The sequence below is a fragment of the Hyla sarda genome, chromosome 3 (assembly GCF_029499605.1).
Source record: "Hyla sarda isolate aHylSar1 chromosome 3, aHylSar1.hap1, whole genome shotgun sequence".
Taxonomy (NCBI): Eukaryota; Metazoa; Chordata; class Amphibia; order Anura; family Hylidae; genus Hyla; species Hyla sarda.
Genome location: NC_079191.1, coordinates 370,568,633 through 370,594,638, shown reverse-complemented (window position 1 = coordinate 370,594,638; position 26,006 = coordinate 370,568,633). Strand labels below are relative to the sequence as shown.

Here is a 26,006-nt window from a genome sequence, read left to right as displayed (position 1 = left end):
CCAGCCAAGTCATGGTTAGGGGGGCTCAAGGGATCTCACACGTTACCCCATGCTCTGTGGGCTGGACTAACACCAGACACACCATAATAGATGGTCTCTCTTTACCTCCAAATGCAGATAAGCTAAGAGTCTTTTACAGTATAGTGTAGTGTAGAGATAGGGTCCTATTCTCTTTCTCTTACTTTGCTCAAACCCCAGAGGTATTAGTAGGACTAGTCCATAGTCTCTTCACTAAAGGGGTTTCCAATGGTTGGTTCTGAGTGGGGTTCATATACATGTGCTTACTCTCGTCCTCTCTCTACAATGCCTAGCAACTTGAGATGTAGCTCCAACAACCACGTGGATAACTAGGCCGGAAACCCTGTAAGGTCCTAGACTAGTAATGGGTTACTTTAACAGCCTCTCCAGAATGACAAGAATTTTCTCTCTCTTTTTCTCTTTCTCTCTGTCGTCTTCTTTGTTTTCCCTTAGAAGTGGACAAGGCAGGCAATGAATAGAGTAAATTCAGCACTTTGCAGAGGTTTCCAGCTCCAAGCAAACCAAGGGGGTCTATGTCTACCTTACAGAGGAAAGGAGATGAGCTGCTCCTCTTGCTTTCTCACACTTAGCTACCTCTCTAATACTTTGGCTGTAAGAAGATTTCTCTCTCTGTCTATCTCTGTCTCTTTCGATCGAGAGAGAGCTTAAATAAAGACCTCACACTTTTTGGTACTTCCCTCATTTATGTCTCTTGGCTAGTGTGTGTGCTTGCTTTCTACAACTTGTATCAGGGATATGTATACAGATATTACCGTATTTTTCACCTTTATAAGACGCACTTTTTCTTCCCCAAAATTGTGGGGAAAAAGTCGGTGCGTCTTATACGGCGAATACACCCCTATCGCGGCGGTCCCTGCGGCCATCAACGGCCGGGACCTGCGGCTAATACAGGACATCACCGATCGCGGTGATGCCCTGTATTAACCCTTCAGACGCAGCGGTCAAAGCTGACCGCCGCGTCTGAAGGGAAAGTGACACTAACCCGGCTGTTCAGTCGGGCTGTTCGGGACCACCGCGATTTCATCGCGATCCCGAACAGCCCGACTGAATAGCCGGGTTAGTGCTTACAGGACACCGGGAGGGACCTTACCTGCCTCCTTGGTGTCTTCTCCGTTCAGGGATCCCCTGTATGGCCGGCGCTCTCCTTCCTCGTCATCACGTCGTCGCGTACGTGCGTCGGCGTGTGTAACGACGTGATGACGGCGACGGAGAGCGCCGGCAGCAGAGATGTTCCGGAGCGACGGGGACGCGGCGACAGCGATGGAGCGACATCCAGGGCAGCGGTGACGGGTCCGGAGCGGCGGGGACACGTGAGTATTACCTCCTATGCAGTGGTCTTCAATCTGCGGACCTCCAGATGTTGCAAAACTACAACTCCCAGCATGCCCGGACAACCAACGGCTGTCCGGGCATGCTGGGAGTTGTAGTTTTGCAACATCTGGAGGTCCGCAGGTTGAAGACCACTATTGGGTTCAAAATCTTAAATTTTTTTGATTTTGCACCTAAAAATAGGGTGCGTCTTATACACCGGTGCATCCTATAGGGCGAAAAATACGGTAACTGTAAAAGCACAAAGTGCATTTTACAGTGTAATGACATCTGATAAATAACACTGACAAACAACACTGCATTCTGACACATACGAGAGACGCAGTGCAGCCGTATACAGTATTGTGCACTATGCTACATTGCTACATATTGTTTCGTTAAAGTGAATTTTAGCTAGGTTGCAAGAGGGGTAAACTTACTTCATCTGTACTGTATATGAAACTAATCCAAAAGCATCAATTACAGAAAATCTAAATAAAAGGAGTCTAACTCTAAAAAGCCACATCTTATCAATGCTTTCGTGTTATGTAGCACTGGGATAATGTGGTTTTAGGCTTACGTGTCTGGGTGAAGCATTCTGTTAGCTAAGTCTTATCTGTGGACAGATGGCGAGAAGTGAGACACAACTGGTGTCCAGTCTGCTTTGGGCTCAAAGATGAAGCCATTAAGTGATCAGATTTCTGAGAGATGTTGGTCGGCAGGCTACTAGATATACATTAGCCCAAAGCCAAATGACTTCCTAGGGTTACATAGATTCAGGAAGAGCAGAAATTGCAATACTCCGCCATTCACCATACTATTAGGTTGTGTTTTCCAGGGGTGTGTTGTTTGTATAGTGTAATGTGCTCGTGTGTGGTGGATACAGTGTTTTTTGTTTTCTCATTTGAAATTGATGTAACTCGCCATAAGTAGGTTGCTCTTAAATGTAAAATAGCTCAAGGCTACGGCTTTACTGCAGTGCAGCCTATTGACTGCTAGACAGATTTGCCCTATTTTACTAGGCTATTTGCCAGTGAGGCATTTAATTTTCCATCCACAAAAGGGACTATTCAGAGTGTGACTTGTACTGAGATACCTGTTATTCTGAGGAACAGGGACTTTTGTCTGACAAATTCTGTGTGATGATTTATTCAGCTCAATCTGCAATGGCAGCGATTCCAATTTATCAGTGTGAGTTACCGTCGGTGAATGGAGCCCTTGATTTATTACAACAAAATCTGCCAGTGTTTCATAATTTGTAGGGATTGTTTTATTTTATTTTTTTTATTTTTTTTATTTCCGTGAAGACTGGGCCTGGGCTCAATACATCACACTGTCACTCAGCCTACCACTGACTGAGGCAGGGTATTGTTGTAGCCGGTGATTAGTTGGGCGCAGTGAGATGTGTCGAGCACCAAGAGCCAGAAGAGGACCAGGGCCGGCGGACGGAAGAACGATTCCAGCGGCACAGGGGGAGTGGAAGAAGGTAAGTTGAGGTTTATAATTTCCTTTGCGGCAGCCTGAGCGTAATGGCAAATGTTTTGCCAGAGTCCTCCTTTAAAAATGAAAGTTACAGTATGATCATCTTAACCAATGTAATGCCTTGATTTAGCTAATATAGGGAGGAGTATTGACAATAGACCCCTACATTAGCACAACATGCTGGAATAGGACATATAATGAAGGACTAGCTTTCTAGAAGACAATTTCTCCACCCCTAGACATCTTATCATTTATCCAAAGGATAGGGAATAATATGTCAGATCGCGGTGGTCTTGCCATTGGGGACCCCCAGGATCTCGGCTGCACCACCCCACTGTCATTACTGCACAGAGCAAACTCGCTCTGTGCGTAATGACGGGCAATACAGGGGCCGGAGCATTGTAACGTCACGGCTCCGCCCCTCGTGATGTCACGGCCTACCCCCTCAATACAAGTCTATTGGAGGGGGCGTGGCGGCCATCACGCCCCCTCCCATAGACTTGCAATAAGGGGGTGGGCCGTGAAGCCACGATGCTCCAGCCCCTGTATCGCCCATCATTACGCACAGAGCGAGTTTTCTCTGTGCAGTAATGACAGCGGGGTACTGCAGCCGAGATCCCAGGGGTCCCCAGCAGCGGGACCCCCGCGATCAGACATTGGATAAAGGATAAGATGTCTAGAGTTGGAGTACCCCTTTAAAGGGGTTTCCTGCATTAGTATTAGAAGTAATTTTTTTTTCACCAGAAACGGCACCACTCTTGTCTATGGGTTGCATCTGGTATTGCAGCTCATCTCCATTCAATTAATGGAGAAATGTCAAGCATAAAAACGTATCCCCTATTTGCAGGATAGGGGAAAAGTTTTAGATCGTGGGGGGTCCAACCGCTGAGACCCCCTCAATCTCCTGCAAGGGTCCTCTGCTCTCATCGATAATGGGGCAAGCTGACCCTGCACAAAGTGGCAGCCCACATACCCCCTGTTTGACTATGTCTAGCTCTCTCATAGAGGTATATGAAGGAGGCATGTTGACTGCCAATTCGTGAAGGGGTCATGACAGAGGTCAGAGGGCCCGTTCAGGAGATCGCAGGGGGGTGGGGGTTGGACTGCTGGAACAGGGGATAGGGGATACGTTTTTATAAGTATGAGTAAATCCCCATAGCAAACCACTCCTGCTCCGGACACTTCCTGACATGGACAGAGGTTTGCTGTGTGGATTTGCTTCTACTCTGGACAGTTTCTGACATGGACATAGGTGGCAGCAGAGAGCACATGCAAAGTTTCTTGGAGATTGACAGTGGTTGAGAACTTAAGCGTTTTAGAGTCCTTAGACTGATATGTGCTGTTCCACTGGATTTAGGGGATTTAGTTGCGGTTCAGTAGTCACGCTCACTTTAGTGGGGATTAGTTCAGAACTCACGGTTTAGTTTAGGCTGAGGCCGGTAGGTTTTCTGGCCTAGTGTGTCTTTGAAAGTTGTGCAGATCCGTCCTGCTAGTCCGGCATCCACGAGAGCAGCAATGTAAGAGAGTGATCATTGGCTACAGCTCCCTTATATGGGCAGGGGCTGGACTAAAGCTGATTGGTCCAATACTTCTGTCAATCATCCTTACATAGAGTTATGGGTAAACATGTGACCCAAGGACCTCCAAAGGTCCTCCAACATTCCATAGAGGAATTAACACAGTCACATGACTGAAGGTCCTGCAACGCTACCAATATGCATTATATTAAATATATACATTATTAAATATGTACACATAAACATTTATAAAATTAGAAGAGAGGCGACTAGGGACTGTCCCACCTTGGGGAACCCTACCTGAACGTAGTAACTCTGACTTTGGGGACCACCACACAAGGGACGGTATGCAATATGGTACCGGGACACCACACTGCCTATAAACAGCAATAGCGTTGTTCCCAGAAAAAAATATGTATGCTTTTATTCTAATCCTGGACAACCCCTTTAATATCACCATTAGGGAGTTTTGCTTTCTTTGAACTTTCTGGTATTTCGTATGGTAACAATAGAACAGTCTGTAGAACTATGCTTAGCATCAAAACCCAGATGGACCTCATTAAAGGGGTTGGCCCACTAAGCATTCATTGCCCATCCACGGGACGGGTGAAGATTGTGTGGTGTGCCACTATAGTGAGTAGTGGCAGGCCCACGAGTTTAGCAGTGTGTGGTGGGATCAGATGTTATCAACCTGGGGTCGGATGGTATTAACCCCTATGTGTTCGTGACGCCAGTGTGGTTTTCGGGTTCTGGAACACCACATGCCCGGTTTTCAGTAATCCCACGGGCTAGCAGTGAATAAAGAGTCCACAACCAGTTATGAGAAAACGAAGGCTTTACTGAATAGAAGACCGGAGTAATTATCTTCACAGCTAAGGCCAGATTGTCCCAGAGATGTGACCAGTATCCAGAGGACCTTGCAGCTTGCTGGACCAGTACTTGTAATACACTTGACTTGGACTTGTAATTTAGACTTGACTGTTAATAGACTGGACTTGACTAGATGCAGTGACAGCAGACATAGACTTGTAGACTTACTGGAGAGTTGTAGCTTTGTGGATCTCCAGATGCTGAACACTGTCCTGAGATTCTCTGTTAGCTGCTTCAGCAAAGACTTTGATGTTGTAGCTTAGAACATTTAGCCCCTAAAGAGTGAATTAAAGATGGCTGCCTCTTATATAGTGAGGGGGCTGGACTATAGCCCATTGGTCAAGCTGTGGGTCATAGGTTAAAGGGGTACTCCTGTGGAAAACTTTTTTTTTTTAAATCAACTGGTGCAAGAAAGTTAAACAGATTTGTAAATTACTTCTATAAAAAAAAATCTTAATCCTTCCAGTACTTATAAGCTGCTTAATACTACAGAGGAAACTCTTTTCTTTTTGGAACACAGTGCTCTCTGCTGATATCTCTGTCCATTTTAGGAACTGTCCAGAGCAGCATAGGTTTGCTATGGGGATTTTCTCCTACTCTGGACCGTTCTTAAAATGGACAGAGATGTCAGCAGAGAGCATTGTGCTTGTGATGTCAGCAGAGAGCTCTGTGTTCCAAAAATAAAATAATTTCCTCTGTAGCAATCAGCAGCTAATAAGTACTGGAAGGATTAAAACATTTTTAATAGAAGTAATTTACAAGTCTTTTTAACTTTCTGGCACCAGTTGATAAAAAAAAAAAAGGTTTTCCACCGGAGTACCCCTTTAACCCTGGTGATCTCTGGGATTACATATTGCAACAAATCATATAACAGTATAACCTAACATGTGATCAAAGGTCCTATATACTATCTATGCATTAGAATCCTATCTATGGTCTTAAAGCAATATACACCACATTTAATAAATTAATAAGATAACACAAGGAGTCCTTGCAGGGGAGCCCCCAGGTCAATGAGGGACTCAACCTGACAGGGCCCACTGATAATACAGTACTACGTACCTGTAGTGGGACACCTCAATTGTATGATTGCTGGAGGCTCTGGTGGTTGTCTCTTGGCTCTCCTTATCAGTTCAATGGAAGTCAATGGAGTGATGGTCAGGTGGGCACACAACGGCTCCATTCACAGAGGGCACTTGGGGATCTCTCTTAAAATCTTTGGGGGTCCCAGAGGTCAGACCCCCACCCCCACCCCCGCCCCCAACAATTATACATTTATCATCTATTCTGTCGACAGGTCATAAATGCTCTTAGTGGACAAACAAATTGTTGTTAACAGTTTGGATTATTCAGATAACTGATCTTTTACAGGGTCCTTACACCAGTGTTTCCCGACCAGGGTGCCCCCAGCTGTTTCAAAACTGCATTTCCCAGCATGCCCGGACAGCCTTCGGCTGTCCGGGCATGCTGGGAGATGTAGTTTTCAACAACTGGAGGCACCCTGGTTGGGAAACACTGCCTATATGTAGACTTATGCAGACATATACATTCAAACTTCTAACTGATGCAAAACTACAACTCCCAGTATGCACAGTCTGCCAATGCATTATTAAACAAACAATGAAACATGTACAATAAATCAATAAAAAAATCTGCATCTTAATCAATCCCAGTGAAATATAACCCATCTATTCTAGCTATGTCTGGGAATGTTTTGATGGGTTAATGCACCAATTGACAATGACAATGCCAAGACGCCTGATCTGCACGCTGCGGCTTCAGACATGACCTTATATGGTACCTGGGATTCATTGTGAATCTCGGCTTCGGAAATACATCCTCTACTGTACTCCCTATGACAGTGTACTGAACCTACGGTGACTGCTTTATTTACCGCCCTAGTGTAGACCCCTGGGTTATTGCATTTTTGTTTTTTTTGTGAGAATTTTGAGAGGTAAATTCTAGGAACACTTCAAGAAACTTTTAGAAACCTAAGTAATAAGTGGGTTCCTAATTCGCATTGATTTATTCACATTACAATATAACACTAAGCAGTTAAATATTAGGAATTGTCATTGGAAATACCACTCAGCACAATGTTGAAGGATTTTTTCCAAACATTGGCTCGTGAACTTTTAAAGGGGTACTCCCGGTGGAAAACGTTTTTTCTTTTTAAATCAACTGGTGCCAGAAAGTTAAACAGATTTGTAAATTACTTCTATTAAAAAATCTTAATCCTTCCAGTACTTTTTAGGGGCTATATACTACAGAGGAAATGCTTTACTTTTTTGATATCTCCGTTGTCATGACCACAGTGCTCTCTGCTGACCTCTGCTGTCCATTTTAGGAACTGTCCAGAGCAGGAGAAAATCCCCATAGCAAACATATGCTGCTCTGGACAGTTCCTAAAATGGACAGCAGAGGTCAGCAGAGAGCGCTGTGGTCATGACATCAGAGAAATCTAAAAAGTAAAGCATTTCCTCTGTACTATATAGCCCCAAAAAAGTACTGGAAGGATTAAGATTTTTTAATAGAAATAATTTACAAATCTGTTTAACTTTCTAGCACCAGTTGATTTAAAAAAAAAAAAGTTTTCCATGGGAGTACCCCTTTGTGTAAGTGTGTTCAGTTTTGTAGCTGATGGCAACCACTATCAGTGTGGACAATCAGATTAGGATAACCCTCATATAAAGTATGTCATTAAAGGGACATGGTGGTATGTCTATGGGAATAACATAACTGAAACTGGTGAACAAGACAGGAGGACAAAGGCTGTTCTCTAAAGAGTTCAAAATGGCTGACAATAGTTGCTTACTTTCCATCCGGATGTATGTTTAGGGGCAGCTCTGGGACACAAAGTTCAACTAAGATTTCGTATAAGACACATTGAGTGGAGTAGTGCTTTAAAGTGGAACTGTCAGCAGCTAAACTAGGGTAAAAAATAAGCCAATAAGTCCAAGACCATGGACTAGGGGGAAAAAATAGTCTATAAGTCCAAGTTCATAGGCTGTCCAGACATGTTTGGAGTTGTAGTTTTGCTGTAGTCATTGTTGGGGAGCACTAGTCTAGACTGTTTTGGTGCATGATAGTTTTCTGATATAAAGACTTTTTTTTTTAGTCCTGTCCCAAAAGCCCAGAAAGGTGTGTGCAAAATCTGTACAAGTGCCCCCTATTACCATATGGCAAATAACTTCAGGACCAAAGGAAATTGCTAGCTATCGATTCTTTATGCTTTCTATGTAGCAATGATGGTTGGCCAATATGTTGTCATGAAATGCCCCTGAGATACTACAGTATGATATGTATAGGAAATATACTTCCACTTCTTGTAGAGGAGTATATAGTTTTATATAAGAATTATGGCAAAACAAAAATGAGTTTTTAGTATCAATATAGTTAGTATTTAAAAAAAAGGACACGTGATAATACTGTATACCACAGGCCTCCCCCACCTCTGATCTGCACAGATTTTTATGGAGGCCAGCATGGTTACCTTCTGTTCTGCAGAAGTACTGGTGAAACATAATACTGATCTGCCACCAGACCTTACAATACAAGAGAAGATGGCCACAGGTCCCTGGTGCTGGAAGAAGGGGGTTTCTTTTCTTCCCATGCTCAGGGGGATGGGTGTTAGCTGGGATGGTCATTTGTTCTTGTCAGTATTCCGTAATTTGATAATAGGTATAAAATAATAATTATCATCATCCACCATGTGTTTCTGGAAACAATACCATGTGTACATCCTTTGGAAAAAAATCACATTGGACCTCATTTATCAAAACTGTCAAAAAGAAAGGCTGACCTGCTTACCAAGAACCACCAGGCAGCGCTCAGCTTTAATTTCTTATAGAAGTTGTTTAGCGTCTGAAACCTATTTTCATAAACCCAATTCAGGAGCCGCACCTCATTGGCCACAGTAGTAAGTAGACATGAAGACAGTCTCTTGCTCTGGAGGACCTGTCTTTTTCTGCTTTACATGGACAACCATTTGATTGGAATGGGTGTGTAATGCTTAATTTCTCCTGTGGCGGTGCTGCAGGGAAACTGAACGCTTATTGCAAGGTAAGCTGCAGTCCTAGCACACAAATTTTTGAGTACCCTATGATCAGCTTTTTACCAACTGACCCTGTTGCAAAGTAGGAACTGTTTTTAATACAAAGAACCAAATTCACAGTATTTGGGTTGGCTCTCAGAGGCCAAAAGAGTACTAAATGTCAGGACACCTATATTTATTCGGCCTCCTTCACATATATCCAGTGTCCAGTGGTGTTTCCCTCTGGCACTGTAGAAAAAGCACCAGAGGGAAACTGATTGTAGAACTGACCGCATTCATTTGAAAGGGACAGTTCACATTCATCTGGCATCTTAAGTTAGATGGTGGAACATGCCTCATGGGCGCTGGACAGGTCTAACACATCCTTCCCTGTCCGGTATGCACAATAATGAACACCGGATCCTAAACTACTGATGCCAACTGATGCATTTTGTCGGTTAAGGCTGAGCCGGAAGCTGGATGTGATGATTGGTTCTGCCAGAACCCGTAGGGTTAATGTTTTCTAGTGTTACAAGAAAAATAGAGAAAATGTTTTCTAGCCCTGCTGTTTATCTTTGTTGCCTGGACTACGCCTCTGTGCTCCTGGGTGTGGTTCAGCTTGCTGAGCCAATTAGAATCCTCCTGCTAGAAGCACATGGGTATTTAAGGAAGCCTTTACCATTCATGCTTTGCCTGTGAAAGTTCTTGCAACTGAAACAAGCTACCTCTGTATTATTATTGTCTATCTGGTTCTGTTACTTTTAGGCTTGGCTTTTGACTACTTTTTGGCTCTCTGTTCCCTCCTAGCTCCTAGGTTTAATTTTGTTAGTTTTGTGTGCCTCCAGGGTTTCCCAACCTTTGTCAGTTTTTGTAGTTTATTGTTTTGACCACTGGCTGTCCATCACTTTAGGAAGGGACCGGCACCGTGGTTGTGGACCCGCAAGTAGACAGGGACCGAGGGAATGGGCAAGTTCAGGGCTGCACTCTATCCCTGCCCGACGTGACACTGGACATATATGAACCCATCCTTACTATGTTGTATGTTTTTTGCTCTGCGGTCAATGGGCAACATATTTTAGTACATCATCTGATTTATAGATCATCATCTGCATACATCTGGTTTATAGATCATAGGTATACATAAAGAACACTCCCAACATATACCTCCATGTATAAAATAACATGGTGTATACAAAGCCTATGCTGGTTTGAAGCATTAGGCACAGTGAATATATTCCATTTACAAATATATTATGAAATATCCTGAAAACCAGAATATTTTTTGTCAAGTGCTTGTAGTAAAACCCCTTTTACTAGCATTCATTACTATTCCTTTACCCCAAGATAATAGCTCATTCACATGTGGCAAGGTACGGCATTAATGATAGATTGATGCATACAGTACAATGCTCTCTTCTATGGCTGATTATACAGCGCGGTGGTTATCGGTTCATACAAGCTCATGCTTCACTACACAACAAGGTCTGTAATCTGTTTCATTATCTCACTAGTCTTCTATATTTGGCGAAAATTTCTTAGGAGGATGGCCCAGTGTCAGTCTGCCATCTGCTCGGCAAGTCTGAGCAGCATATTGGCATTCATTTCTTCTACATCAAGCGTATCTTGTCTACACAGCAATGCTGTTCTTGGCAGTCATTTTCCGAACCTCTAGATGGGAAGCCAGCCGTGGTACAGATTCATCTAGAAAAGCAAAATTTTATTATTTCTTGATATTTTGTAGCGGATATTTTCTTTCAACTCAAGTTATAAATTTGAAACCTGATGTGGTCACATACAGGAAAGAGTTTGTTTCCTCATTTGAAAGTGAATGTTCGTCCTTTAAATACCATTAAAAAAAGTCAAAAATTCTTAGCCATTTTATATTTTAAAGGCATTTTCTGGGTCTACTATCTATATTGATGGAATCCCAGTGATCAGATATTAAAGGGGTACTCTGCCCCTTGACATCTTATCCCCTATCCAAAGGATAGGGCATAAGATGTCAGATCGCCGGGGTCCCGCCACTGGGGACCCCCGCAATACAGCAAGCAGCACTCACCTGTAACTGCTTCTAGAAGCGCTGAAGGCTCTAAGGCTGATTCCTCCCGACCACGGGGACGGAAGATCGTGACGTTGCGACTCCACCCTGTGTGTCATCATGCCCCACCCACTTAATGCAAGTCTATGGGAGGGGGCGTGATGGCCGTCACGCCCCCTCCCATAGACTTGCATTGAGGAGTCGCGACGTCACGATCTTCCGTCCCCGTGGTCGGGAGGAATCAGCCTGAGAGCCTCCAGCGCTTCCAGAAGCAGTTACAGGTGAGTGCTGCTTGCTGTATTGCGGGGGTCCCCAGAAGCTCTTAATGCTCTATCCTTACTCTAAGCCAGCTCATAGAAGGGTCCACTGTGCTTCTGTGAGAGCTGTGCCCTCTTCACACCATACAAGGCATAGCCCCACACGTTCAGTGACTGTACCTGGTCTTGTAGGTCATCTTATTGAAGTGAATGGGACAAGCTGTGATACCAGACACATCTGCTACCAGCATTGTGCCTGATCAGATAATCAGATATTTATGGCTCCTTCTCTCAAATATAGACCTAGAGTTAAAGGGTTATTCCAAGAATTTCATCTATTCACTGTTGTTTAACTTTAAAGGTGACTGTGCACATAATTAAATACATTTTGACCAATTCTATGATAGTCACAGTCTGTATATGCCTCCTCATGCAGAATATGGAATATAGTACATGGCGATTTTGACTGTGACAGGGAGGATGTGATCAAAAAGTGCTGTGCCACACTGTGTGAATTGCGCTGCATTGCACCTAAGTAAGGACACAGCCCATTTTGGCCTTAAAGGGGTACTCCGGTGAAAACCTTTTTTCTTTTAAATCAACTGGTGCCAGAAAGTTAAACAAATTTGTAAATTACTTCTATTAAAAAATCTTAATCCTTCCTGTACTTATTAGCTGCTGAATACTACAGAGGAAATTCTTTTCTTTTTGGAATTCTCTCTGATGACATCACGAACACAGTGCTCTTTGATGACGTCGTTATAATAATAATAATAATAACTCCCTTATTTATTGTTGTCCCTAGTGGGATTTGAGCCCAAGGCCCCAGCACTGCAAGGCAGCAGTGCTAACCACTGAGCCACCATGCTGCCCTTAGCATACATCTGCATAGTTGCTAAAATGGACAGAGATGTCAGCAGAGAGCGCTGTACTCGTGATGTCATCAGTGTTCCAAAAAGGAAGGAATTTCCTCTGTTGCATTCAGCAGCTAATAAGTACTGGAAGGATTAAGATTTTTTAATAGAAGTAATTTACAAATATGTTTAACTTTCTGCCACCAATTGATTTAAAAGAAAAAAGGTTTTCACCGGAGTACCCCTTTAAGGACACATTTATTTTTGTTTTTTCCTCCTCTGCCTTCTAAAAATAATAATTCTTTTATATTTTCATCCACAGACCCATATGAGGGCTTGTTTTTTGCGCAACCAATTGACCTTTGCAATGACATCACTAATTTTACCATAAAATGTACGGCGCAACCAAAAAAATATTAATTGTGTGGGGAAAAAAATGCAATTGAAAGGTACACTTTACGTAAAAAATTACATGTTTTCTTTATTCTGTGGGTCAATAGTATGATTAAAATGACACCCATGACAACTACATACTTTTCTATTATTGTACCGCTTAAAAAAACTCAAACTTTTTAACCAAATTAGTATGTTTTAAAATCCCTCAATTTTGATGACCTATAACTTTCAAATTTTTCTGTAAACATGGCTGTATGAGGGCAAATTTTTGGCGCCATAATCTGTACTCAATACCAAATTTATATATACGTAAGTGTAAGAAAAAGTAATTTAAAACTTATATATATATATAAGTTTTAAATTACTTTTTCTTACACTTACGTCGTTCGCCATACAGGGTAATTAACATGTTTATGAACGCAGCGATACCAAATATTTTCATTTTTTTTTTAATGCTTTTTGGAGGTAAAATGGGAAAAGGGACGGTTTACATTTTTATTGGGGGAAGGGATTTTTCTAATTTTTTTTTCTTTTTATTTAGCTGTATTTTTTTACACTTTTTATGTCCCTATAGGGGACTATCTATAGCAATCATTTGATTGCTAATACTGTTCAGTGCTATGTATAGGCATAGTACTGATCAGTGTTAATGGTCATCTTCTGCTCTGGTCTGCTCGATCTCCAACCAGAGCAGAAGACCCCGGGAGACAGACAGAGGCAGGTGAGGGGACCTCCGTCCACCATTTTAGATAATCAGATCCCAGTTGCAGCGCCACGGGCGAAAAGATCATTCATTTAAACACGCACATTGCCGCAGATGCACATTGATGCGCCTGTTGTACTCAATTGGTTATCACCCTGTGGATTATAGGAGAATAACTTTTCTGTATAAAATGTATATAATGAAATAAACACTACACTACACATATCCTAAATACAGTTAAGCTGAACTACAATCACATACTGAGAAGCACCTCATGTTATATGTCCATAAATAGATTAGTCATTTCCCATATTCCTTTATTCCTTTTTGCAGAAGATAGACATCTGTTTTGTATTTTATTTTAGACCACAATGGGCTTTCTGCCAGTACTCCATAGTACAGTTTCCTTCCTCACAATGAATGAAAAAATACATGTGCAACACAAGGTACTCCCTCTTCAAGGCCTACATTTTCACTCTAACTTTACCAAATTTGGGGTTGTCCACAGCTTTATCAATATTTATTCACTAACTGAGTACCCGGCGTTGCCCGGTTTTTCCTTCCTAATCCTTGTTGGGGAGGAAAATAAACAAAGGAGGAAGCTTTTGACTTCATATCCCGTCCTCCTATCCCGTCCTCCTATCCCGTCCTCCTATTCCGACCTCCTATCCAATCCTCCTATCTCGACCTCCTATTTCGACCCGTAATATGTGTACCAGGTATTGAAATATCTCCAGCCGTACGGAAGTTATGTGGGAACATATATTTCCCATTGACTTGTATGGGACTTTATGCAAAAACCCCGACCCTGGCAAATGGGGGTGAGTAAGGGTTAAATTACCTATCCCATGTTTGTTGTTGACATATAAGTAACATGTGTGCCAAATTTCATGTTAACATCTTTAGCCATTTGGACGTGATGCTGGAACATACACATACACACACACACTCACACATACATACACACACACATTGAGTTATATATATATGTATAGATTACCATTAACCAGAAATTTTATCCACTGGCATGGAAATGCCCTAACCCGTTGTAGACACTGGCCCATGCACTTCTAATACAAGTTCAGCCACCAGGAGAAGCTCGGTTATCCCTTCATGGCGCTTCGACCCCCACCAAGGAAAAAAAGGGCTTGCTAAATAACATCTTACAAGCCAGATAGCTGGATATCTAAACCTATTTTGTTACGATGGACCTAGTCTGGCTGCTATTATCACCCTCCCGTTTTCTGTGGTGCACAACTGCTACACGCTAATTCCTCACAAAACGTGCCATCATAGTCTTGACATCCCTTCTTGCTCAAATATTCACCCCAACATCCCTCAGGCCTTGCCATATGACTCGTAAAATGATTTCAGACCAGTCCAAAAGAAGTTCTGAAAAGAAGTTCCCGAACTTCTCAAGGTCCAATATTATCAAGGCCATTAATTCCCCCATCCGTATGTAATACAAATTATTACCCTCAGCATTTAAAACAAGGACAATGGGGGGCGGAAAATATGTTTTGATGTCCAGCTTGTCCGCATTGGTGGACAAGCAGAACAGCTCTATGAAAAGGGGATGTAAGACACTAAAGACACGACCTTTGATATCCCATCATTCACTAATTTGATCTAGGAAGATTGCTGAATAAGATAGGACTTCCCAGGCTTTTTTGGGACTAAACTTAGGTGGGAAATCCATAAATAAGGGTTAGTTGAAGATTTTAAAAGTAAGACCTCCCCTATGGTCAGCGGCAGCTTGTGGACATGTTCACTGGCATCCATACACTGTTGCATGGGCATGTTTAAAACTGCACAGGCTGAAAAATCAGCAGTGGCCTTCAAGAAAAAAAAGACAGCAGGTACTTGGGCACTTGACCACCACTGGGATAGCTGTTGACCCAAATTCTTCAGGATCTTCAGTGGCACTTGAAAAGGGCATTAGTAATGCGCGATCATAATTCAAAGCCAAAGATTTGTGGCCTTGACCACCCACACTATAGATGGGTGCGACATTTGACTTAATCGGTGGGGTGTGCCTTTAACGAACTCACCCTACAAAAGAAAGAATCCAGTAAAATGGGATGGGGGGGGGGCCAAAACATCCCACCGACCGGAACTATCATAGTACTGGTAGAAGTAGCAGCAGAGATCCATCAGTCCCAGCACCAGCACACTGTCGGAGGGTTAGTGCTAAGCCAGGGTTGCTGTCAGGAGGCTCGTGCTGACTGCTCACTCACCCCATGGGGCTTGAGAAGCTGCTGAAAGAGCAGAGGAGTAAGGAGCTGCCGCACCAGTCTCAGCAAGAGCCTTGGTAAGCCAGCTGGTCCCTTCATTCCTTAGCTTGGCCAGAAATTGCTCTAATTCGAGGATTTACTTAGAATTAGATAAGCATTCCAATAATTCCGAAAGATGATGCTGAAAAGGGGTGAATATACACAGATGTTTTTCTTAGTATCTAAACGTTCCTTTCATAGAAAAGCATTGCAATATTTCAATACATGTAACATAATAGAACATTTTTGAGCCATTTTTGTTAAACACTAATACAATACATAGACATGATATAACAAGATAAAGAGACCACCATACTTTTGAAGAGAGTGAGACTCCAAGATGCACAAACTTCTCTCTATCTATCTATTTATTAAATATATAACTACTTTTAACTGTTAAAATTTATCATAAATAAGGAGAGGTCCATCACAGGAGTCATCCCTATTTGAAGCATCTATCATAATGCCAACTAATAATCCATCACATCTCCAAACTCTTCTTGGCTTGATTTAGCTTGCGTTAGTGGTTCATTCTGGGGTCTTTCGCAGATTCCATTAATTTAGCAGGAACTGACCAGCAAAAACTCTAGCAGTGTTTTTTTTTTTCCGGTCCTGTCAAAGGCATAGTTAAAAAGTCTGTTAAAACAATGGGAAATTAGTGGACAAGAAACTGTGAAGCAGTATATTTGCTCAAATCCTGCTAATTAAAGGAACACAAGAGAGAAAGTCGATGGACAACAAGTCAGTGAGATATGCTGGGTCCATTGTGCAACAAACTGCCCTGCTCAGTTTTTTAGCCTTGAACAGATTTTGAGGCACAGTCGCAGATTTTGTAGGTTGGTATATAAGAAACCCCCCCCCCCCCCCCCCCCGTTTACATCCCAAAAAAAGCTCGCTGGAAAAGTTCCAAAAATGGCATAAAAATTTAAAAAACTGTTTACAAATCGTTGACTCATTTTGCTGCAGTAATGGGGCCTTAAAAGTATTTGATGCTACCAAACAAATCCAAGTAATGAAATAATGTGTACGTTAATCACATATTTACACACATATATAGACAACATAAATTGACTTTATGTATTTATACTCTATATAGTATTGACTTGCCAAGAACAGGACATAATATTTAAATAGATTCTTACAATTGTTAATGTTTAATAGTTATTATAGAGCTCCAAAACTTATCCAGTGATTTACCATAGATCTCACTCCATACGTCAGTATAGAGTTGCACATTGAAAGTATTAATGGATCTAACCTCCCTTTGATCTGTCTTGCCAATTTGTCTTGATTTGTCTTTGTGCGCTGCTCCACCTAGTAATGCTGCTACCTTGTTGTCCCTTTGATTTGTCGCTGTCAGGCGACCACCACACTGCCAGACAATGCCTCATGCTGATAAAGCACAGCCAGACCCTTCCTACCTTCTTCCAGAATAAAGGCTCTTTGTGGCTCTAAGCTTTTAATGACATATTAACCAAGGATCTCTGTATTTTGTTGCTGGTAGGATCCTGTCCTTTGAACAGACCACATAAACTAACATTCATAGATGTCACTGCATTTATATTCTTGGCTTATCTTGTGCTTTTGAAAAAAAATTGTAACATAGCATATACAAAAATATATTTAAAAAAGATTTCCTTTTTAATTTTTTTTTTTACTTAACCCCTTAAGGACGCAGCCCTTTTTCACCTTAAGGACTGAGCCCTTTTTCGCAATTCTGACCACCGTCGCTTTATGAATTAACAACGCGAAATCGCTTTTACTAAATATTCTGATTCTGAGAATGTCTTTTTGTGACATATTCTACTTTATTTTGGTGGTAAATTTTCGGCGCTACTTGCATCCTTTTTTGGTGAAAAATCCCCAAATTTCATGAAAATTTTGCATTTTTCTAACTTTGAAGCTCTCTACTTGTAAGGAAAATGAATATTCACAATAAATTTTATTTTTCTTCACAAACACAAAATGTCCACTTTATGTTGGCATCATAAAATGGACATATTTTTGCTTTTTGAAAAAATTAGAGGGCTTCAAAGTAGAGCAGCAATTTTCAAAAAATTCATGAAAATTGCTAAATCTGAAGGGACAGATGTTACAGAACTACAACTCCCAGCATGCCTGGGCAGTCCAGGCATGCTGAGAGTTGTAGTTTGGCAACATCTGGAGGGTTCCCGTTTGGGCACCACTGTAACAGTGGTCTCCAAACTGTGACCCTCCAGATGTTGCAAAACTACAACTCCAAGCATGCCCAAACAGCCTTTGGGTGTCTGGGCATGCTGGGAGTTGCAGTTTGGCCTTCCTAGTGGTTGCCGCAGTAAAGATAGTTTTACTTTCACTTTCAATCCCCCCCCCCACACCGACGATTCCCTACCTGAGCCAGGATCCAGCAGTTTCCAGCGAAGATCCAGGGTCCCCAGGCATCTTTTCCTGCAGATACGGCCTCTATCTTCTTCAAACGATCCCCTGTCCTGCGCTGCCATTGGTCAGAACTCCGTTCTGCTAATGGCAGGGGATAGGAGGAGATCGCAGCTCTGCGACCTCACTCCTATCCCTTAGGCTGATCGGGGCTGTCGCTGACAACTCCGATCAGCCCTATTCTCCGGGTGATCGGGTCACCAGAGACCCAATCAGCCCCAAATTGGAGAAAATCGCATGTCTGAATTGACATGCTATTTTCTCCGATTGCCGACATGGGGGGGTCTCAGGACCTGGGCGATGTGCCGGGATGCCTGCTGAATGATTTCAGCAGGCATCCCGATCCGGTCCCCAACCAGCTAGCAGCGGGGACCGGAATTCCCACAGGCGTATCCATACGCCCTCAGTCCTTAAGGACTCGGATGCAGGGCCTATGCATACGCCCTGTGTCCTGAACAGATTGGTACTCCGGTGAAATTTTTTTTCTTTTCTTTTAAGGTTGTTCTTTTCTTTCTAAGTGCTCTCTGATGACACGTGTCTCAGGAACCGCCCAGTTTAGAAGAGGTTTGCTATGGGGATTTACTTCTAAACTGGGCGGTTCCCGAGACACGTGTCATCAGAGAGCACTTAGACAGAAAAGAACAACCTTAACTTCAGAAGCTCATAAGTACTGAAAGGATTAAGATTTTTTAATAGAAGTAATTTACAAATCTGTTTAACTTTCTGAAGCCAGTTGATATATAAAAAAAGTTTGCATCTTATTCACCTTTGTATAGAAAAAAGCCTTCTATGTGATTTAAAGGTCTCCAAACACATTAGAGAAAAGTCAGACAAGCTCAATGATTTCAGCAGCAACGCTTCAGAGAGCTGACAGAGCCCCACAGAGCCCCCTACATGGTGCACAGCTATTTCTCATTCCCACCATTTTAGGGGGCAGGACCAGAGCTTAACTGTTTGACAGTAGTACACACAGGATTTCCTCCCTTAGTTGTCTAGCTAATCACTGCCATGCTCAGGGACAGAGTTAGAAAGGGGGCATCCCTAAGGGGGGCCTTCAAACAGCTTTAGTACCACAGATAAATTACTGCATTTGTGCACAATTGCTGTAAAATTGCAGACAAATGCAGGTTGCAGTAATGGCAGTGTGGTCCCATAGCTTATTGGGCTGCATAGAGCCCCTAGATCACTGGACTTGTAAGAAGCTGAGAAGTAAGAGTGCACAGAGGATGAGGTAATAGGGAAAGCATGGGGAAAAGTAAAGCACCCATTTAACATCTATATTACAGATGCAAGGCCTAAACCATCTATCAGGGATCTAACAGACCTTACAACCCACATAGGAGTCTATAGTGATATACAACCATGGGGATCTGGGGAGCTGCAATAGGAACCGTAAAAGTTGACCAGTCCAAGGTTGGAAGTAGCTTCTCCTGGGCCAGACACGATGAGCAAACAAACACACCGACAACAGGTTACGGACAACTGTCTTTACTGAGCTTGTGGTAAGACACAAACAGCTGGCTTTGGTGAGAAAAGGTTTATCGTACCCCTTACGAGCCCTGTGGCCTTGCTGAGACTTGTGGTGATTTCACCGGACAAAATCATAAACAGTAACTTGAGATTCTGGTTGCTTGGGTCCTGCCAAGACACTGTAGACTATTCTGCAGGGACATAAATTCCTCCTACGAGTGAACCTTGTAGGATGACCAGTAGAAAGTTTAGAGCTGATGTAGGCCTCTACTTAGAGCACACGACACACAGCACACCTAACTCCTCCCCTGTACCTCACAATACAGGGGAGACTTTAGGGGTCTCTTTGGGGTTCACTGCTCATCATTTTAAAGGCACAGTACACTTATTATAACTTATATACACATAAATAACAAAATGTAATTATAAAAATATATTACTTGATATTATAAACATTATCTGAGTAGAACTTGTGTGGGCCCAACACCCTGTGATGATGAGCTGCCCGAGACCCACAATAGTACACACAAATATAAGAAACTCTGTAATAGGTCATATTTGACAAAAATGCTTCTTTCTCCAGTTATCAAACATTTTCCCATTCCCCCCCCACCTCCTCCTTCTCAAATCTAATCAGCTCAGCTTTGTCCAGTGCCTGCAATGCAAGTCTATGGAGGGGGGAGGAGGGAGCTCCACCCACCAGCTCTGGAAGGACCGCAAATTATAGATGAAGCCTGCAGAGCAGAAATCTAGTGAAAATACCACATACAATATAGTATATAATATATAATAGATAGAAAGAGTGCTGCTCCTCATGTACACGCACAGGGCAGCTTATCCTGAAAAGTCGCCTGAAACGACAGGTATGCTTTAAAGGAGTACTCCGGGATATGAAAACATATCGATTCAGATTGCGGGGGGTCCAACCGCTGGGACCCAAGGGCAATCTCCTGTACAGGGCCCCAACAGTCTGAGGTAAGGGGGCGTGTTCGACCACCACACGACGCAGCGGCTGACACGCCCTCTCAATACAACTCTTTAAGAGAGTGCTGCATTGAGGGGGCATGCCGGCTGCCCCTTCTTTTCAATAGAATTTTATTAAGGTATTTCAGCATGCAGAGAACAGTTCAGCACTTTTACAGGTTCCATTGATAGAAACAAATAGGAAAGAAAAGAAAGTACATGGGATGGAAAAGCAATTCTAGAAGCTAGTTAATGTGTTGAAATCACATTTCATAATACAGTATATTCCTTATATTTTATGTTGCAAACAATTCTAAGTTATGTCTACAACATGATGCCTCAAAACAGTATGAATATTCAGGGTAGTTAACTGCTGAAAAGATAGCGGTTATCTCTATAGTAATTAATTCTTGAAGTATATCCAAAAGTAGATAGAGCTTCGAGAGTAAATTACAATAAAAGTGATAAATGAGGAAAAAAAAAAAAAAAAAACAACAACAAACAAATTGAAAAAAAAGTAAACATTGCTACTTTTGGAACAGGTGTGAGTGGTTGGTGAAAACGGCAATGAACATTCTCGGGTAATGATTCAGGAGAAAGCATATAAAGAGGGAAAAAAAAGTAAAAATAAAGCGTTTCTTGCATAAAGTACATACCCTCTCCCGAAATGATGAACTCCTCGGACCTCGCCAATCTCCTCCTTAATGCACAGTGTGGCCAGTATTCAGAAAGAAAAAGGGGAAAGCATTTGAAGAAGGCTAATTATGATTGTGATTTTGTCTAGCAATAACTTCCTCAAAAAGGAAGTTATACGGTAATTAACCATATATATTATTTGATGGAGTATGACAGGATTTCCATCTCTTAGCAATAAGAAGTCTAAAGTTATGAAGGACATGGCAGATAGAAGCAGTCGGCCGCCCCTTCAATGTGGTGGTCGACACACGCTACTTGACAGGAGAACCGGGGCCTTCCCTAGGACTGCCGGGGCTCCGTGCGGGAGATCGTGGGAAGTCCCAGTGATTGGATCCCCCACGATCTGAAACTTATCCCCTAGCCTTAGTTTTCATATACCGGAGTATTCATTTAATGACTTACTGCCCATATACTCTTGGCTATAAACCTGCCCCCCTGTTCGTGACTGATATCTGTAGCAGATAGGATAGAAATGTCAATCAGAGGGGAGGAGCTGGGGGAGATTGATGAATGTCTTGCGTTCATATCCTATGGGTGCATGAGTCATTATTAGGCCCCTTTCACACTACTGTTATGACTCGGTAGTGTGACGGCCATCAGGACCGCCGGGGAGAAAAAATAGTGCTTGCACCGTTTTTTTCTCGCCATTCTCTTTGAAAATAGCCGTGCCCGATGGACCCCATTGACTTTAATGGGGTCCATCTGGACCCATTATTGCCCTTTATGACGTGTCAAAATTATGGCCGTCAAACTCCAAATAGAAAAAAAAGTTTGACGGCCATTATTGACGGGTCATAACGGTAGTGTGAAAGGGCCTTAACTGTTTAAATCCCTTTATATCCCCATTCTCTATGTGGCGATGTTAGGATCAGAACCATTAACTCACTCCCTTTAACCCCTTGCCATAGAACGCCCTTTATAAACGGTGCTGCGGCACAGCAGAGTTATGAAGCAAGCTCAGTAGCTGAGCTCGCATCCTACCCGCATGGTCCCGGCTGCTATCAGCAGCCAGGACCCATGGCTCAGTTGGGCTGATCGGGATCACGGCGTTTTTATGCGGCATTGCGTAAATGTCCGTGCGTAAATGTCCGAGCTTAAAAAAAAAATATGATGTTAATTAAACTGCGTGGTCAATGGCGTACTCGTAAAAGAATTCCAAAGTCCAAAATTGCGTATTTGTGGTCACTTTGCATACCATAAAAAAAATGTATAAAAAGCGATCAAAAAGACCCAGCAAAACAAAAATACCAATAAAAACTTCAGATCACGGTGCAAAAAATGAGCCCTCATACCGCCCTGTATGCAGAAAAATAAAAAAGTTATAGGGGTCAGAAGATGACAATTTTACACATACTAATTTTGGTGCAAGTTATTAAATAAAATAAAACCTATATAAAATAGGTATCCCTGTAACCGTATGGAGCTACAGAATAAAGATATGGTGTAATTTTTTACCAAAAAATGCACTGTAGAGAATCAGAAGCCTCCAAAATTTACAAAATGGCTTTTTTTTTGCCAATTTTGCCCTACAAATATTTTTTTTTTCTGGTTTTGTCGTAAATTTTGTGGTGAAATGGTTGATGACATTACAAAGTACAATTGGTGGCGCAAAAAATAAGCCCTCATATGGATCGGTCGGTGCAAAATTGAAAGCGTGATGATTTTTAGAAGGTGAGGTGGAAAATACGAAAATGGAAAAACCCTGTGTACTTAAGGGGTTAATGTATCTTGAAGATTTTATATCCATTAAAAGTACCATTAGTGGTGCTAAATGATCCTTGATGTGATTTGAAGAATGAATGTTCGCATTCTGGTTAGGTGGGAGAATATACAATATACTAAGGACATCTTCAGCGTTACAAACACTTATCCCCTATCCTCAAGATAGGGGATAAGTGTTTGATCGCGGGGGGTCCGAACGCTGGGGCCGCGGCTGTCCCGTGCAGGGGGCGCGCCAGCCGCAGCATGACGTTGCAGCCGGCACGCCTCCTCCATACATCCCCCATAGAACTGTATGAGGACGGGGAGGAGACGGTGCATCACCGTCGACCTCTAGGTCGATGCTATGCGCCTTAGCGCTCACCATGAGTGCTTATGGTGTCGCACCGTTAGGGAGATCTGGGGGGGGGGGTCCCAGCGGTCAGACCCCCTGCGATCAAACACTTATCCCCTATCCTGTGGATAAGGGATTAGGGGATAAGTGTAACGCCGCTGCAGTTGTCCTTTAACAACGAGTTAGGAAGTTTTGATTACCAACCATAACTGATATTTGAGTAAAATACCGACCATAACTGGGAGTTATAGTTTTGCACAGCTGGAGGAACGCTGGTTGGGAAACACTAGTATACTGCTAAAATGTGCAGACCATGCTTCTGAGTCCAACACAGAAACCGTATCCGCTCGGGAATTGGACTGAATGTAGTTCTTAGTAGACTATAGTCAATAAACTGAATGAGCCCACTGTAAGTGAACAGTTGTTTAAGTCGGTATACCTTTTCGACAGGTTGCCAATGACATGTGGGCAAAATGTTTGGCTTTTATGAGGTCTTTTATGTGCCTACAAAAATTCTTTTATATTGAAATACATTAACAAATTGTTTTTTTTTTTTTCTTTTTCAGAAATCCCAAAGCAGATAATCAAAAAATTTACAAAAAGATCAACAATGATGCCTCCCTTAGAATACAAAACGTATCTGTCCTGGTGAAACAAATCAAGTCTTACTATGAGGTAATTTGGGTTCTTTCTTCCTTACGTGAATTTTTTTTTATTGGCAGCAGTCATGGTCATTGTGCTCCATGTGTTATGGTCTCATCTTGACAATTGCTTTTCGGATTAAAACCAGCATGTTTCTAGCTTTGAACCCCTGGCGATCAGGATGGGCCAGGTCCGCCAGAGTACAATTCCCTCACCAGCTCTCTGTGATGGTCATCTGTCCTAATAGGGTATCTTGAATGTTGTGATAAAAACAGACCCTTAAATTTGCTATGGAAGGCAAATTTGCAGCTTTCCCATTGAATCTACTGCACTGGTGCTATAAAGCGGTGGTCTCAAACTGTGGCCCTCCACATGTTGCAAAACTTCAACTTCCAGCATGCCCGGACAGCCAAAGGCTGTCCGTGCATGCTGGGAGTTGAAGTTTTGCAACATCTGGAGGGCTACAGTTTGAGTCCACTGCTATAAAGCATACATTTTAATGGAAGAGTTTAACGTGTTACAGCATTCTGTGAGATACTAAAAATAACATGAAGTCCGCTTCTGAGAAAACCTCGAGGGGAAATTTTCATTTAAAATTCTAATGTTTTGTTTGCTTGGAGTCTGAATAAACAAATGTGAGGGGGGAAATGACTGACTGTATTGTACTTATGAGCAAAGAACTTGATCATTTGTAGGAGGCAGTTATAAGGGAATTTGTCTGCAGGATCAGACTATAAAGAGATGTGGTGACACGGGGGTGCAAGGAATTCTTATCACTTCGTGACGCCAGGGCACTGTTAACCTATACACGCTCCGAGGTGGAGACAGCCTCTCCTGGGCCAGACGCTGGGGGTAATAAACACACCGACAGCGGGTTACAGATAACTGACTTTTACTGAGAAGGTGCAGATGGTATTGCACACAGTACAGAGCAGAGTAGAAGGGATGCAGAGTAACCCTTGGGAGCCCTATTGCCTTGCTGGGAATTATAGTGCTTTTCATCCACTTGATTGATATAGACTTTAGACTTAAGACTTGAAGATTTCCCACGCTGAATAGGGTTCTGACAAGGTCCAATTACTATCACCACGAGGGCTTGATTCACCGCTGTATGGGGAAGAACGACAGGGCAGACTTGAGAAGATATTTTCTGTAGACTTTCTTCAGGATCCTCTACACACGACTTTCACCTCATTTCCACACTGTACTCAGCATTAACTCAACTTAGACTGAACTGGGGCAACTCCTCCCCCACTACACTATATACATGAGAATTTAGGGGTTTCCATTGGGCAGACAGAGTCACCTGATTATCACTGCATCTCTTACTTAAAGGCACAGTACATAAATAACATAAAATGCAGTAAACACAGTGAACATCATAAAGTGCTTGAACATAATACACAATATAACAGTAGGACCAACATAAGAGCAGCAGACATGCCCGAGGAGATCCACAGCCCACAGGACAGCCCTTGGTGCTGGGACACCACAGAGATTATTTGTTGTATCTTGTCTCCATGGAAACACATAGATCTGCATAGGAGCTGTAAGCACAAAATGATTTGCAAAGTGGCTTTAGGTTTAAATATACCATATATACTCGAGTATAAGCCGAGTTTTTCAGCACGATTTTTCGTGCTGAAAACACCCCCCTCGGCTTATACTCGAGTGAACTCTCCACCCGCAGTGGTCTTCAACCTGCAGACCTCCAGAGGTTTCAAAACTACAACTCCCAGCAAGCCCGGGCAGCCATCGGCTGTCCGGGCTTGCTGGGAGTTGTAGTTTTGAAACCTCCGGAGGTCCGCAGGTTGAAGACCACTGCGGCCTTCGACATCATCCAGCCCCCTCTCACCCCCCTTTAGTTCTGTACAGTACTCACCTCCGCTCGGCGCTGGTCCGGTGCTGCAGGGCTGTCTGGAGAGGAGGTGGTCTGGTGGGATAGTGGTTCCGGGCTGCTATCTTCACCGGGGAGGCCTCTTCTAAGCGCTTCGGGC

The 26,006-nt window shown here is 42.7% G+C and overlaps 1 protein-coding gene across 9 annotated transcripts in view; it reads left to right on the top strand.

The window, feature by feature from the left end:
* The window catches only part of CCDC88A (coiled-coil domain containing 88A), a 215,999-nt gene that overhangs the window by 61,685 nt on the left and 128,308 nt on the right, over nt 1-26,006 (top strand). For all 9 annotated transcript variants that reach the window (XM_056567799.1, XM_056567798.1, XM_056567803.1 and 6 more), the window contains exon 3: nt 23,934-24,042. In XM_056567799.1, coding sequence (XP_056423774.1) covers nt 23,934-24,042 — 109 coding nt within the window. The remainder of the gene's footprint in view (nt 1-23,933; nt 24,043-26,006) is intronic.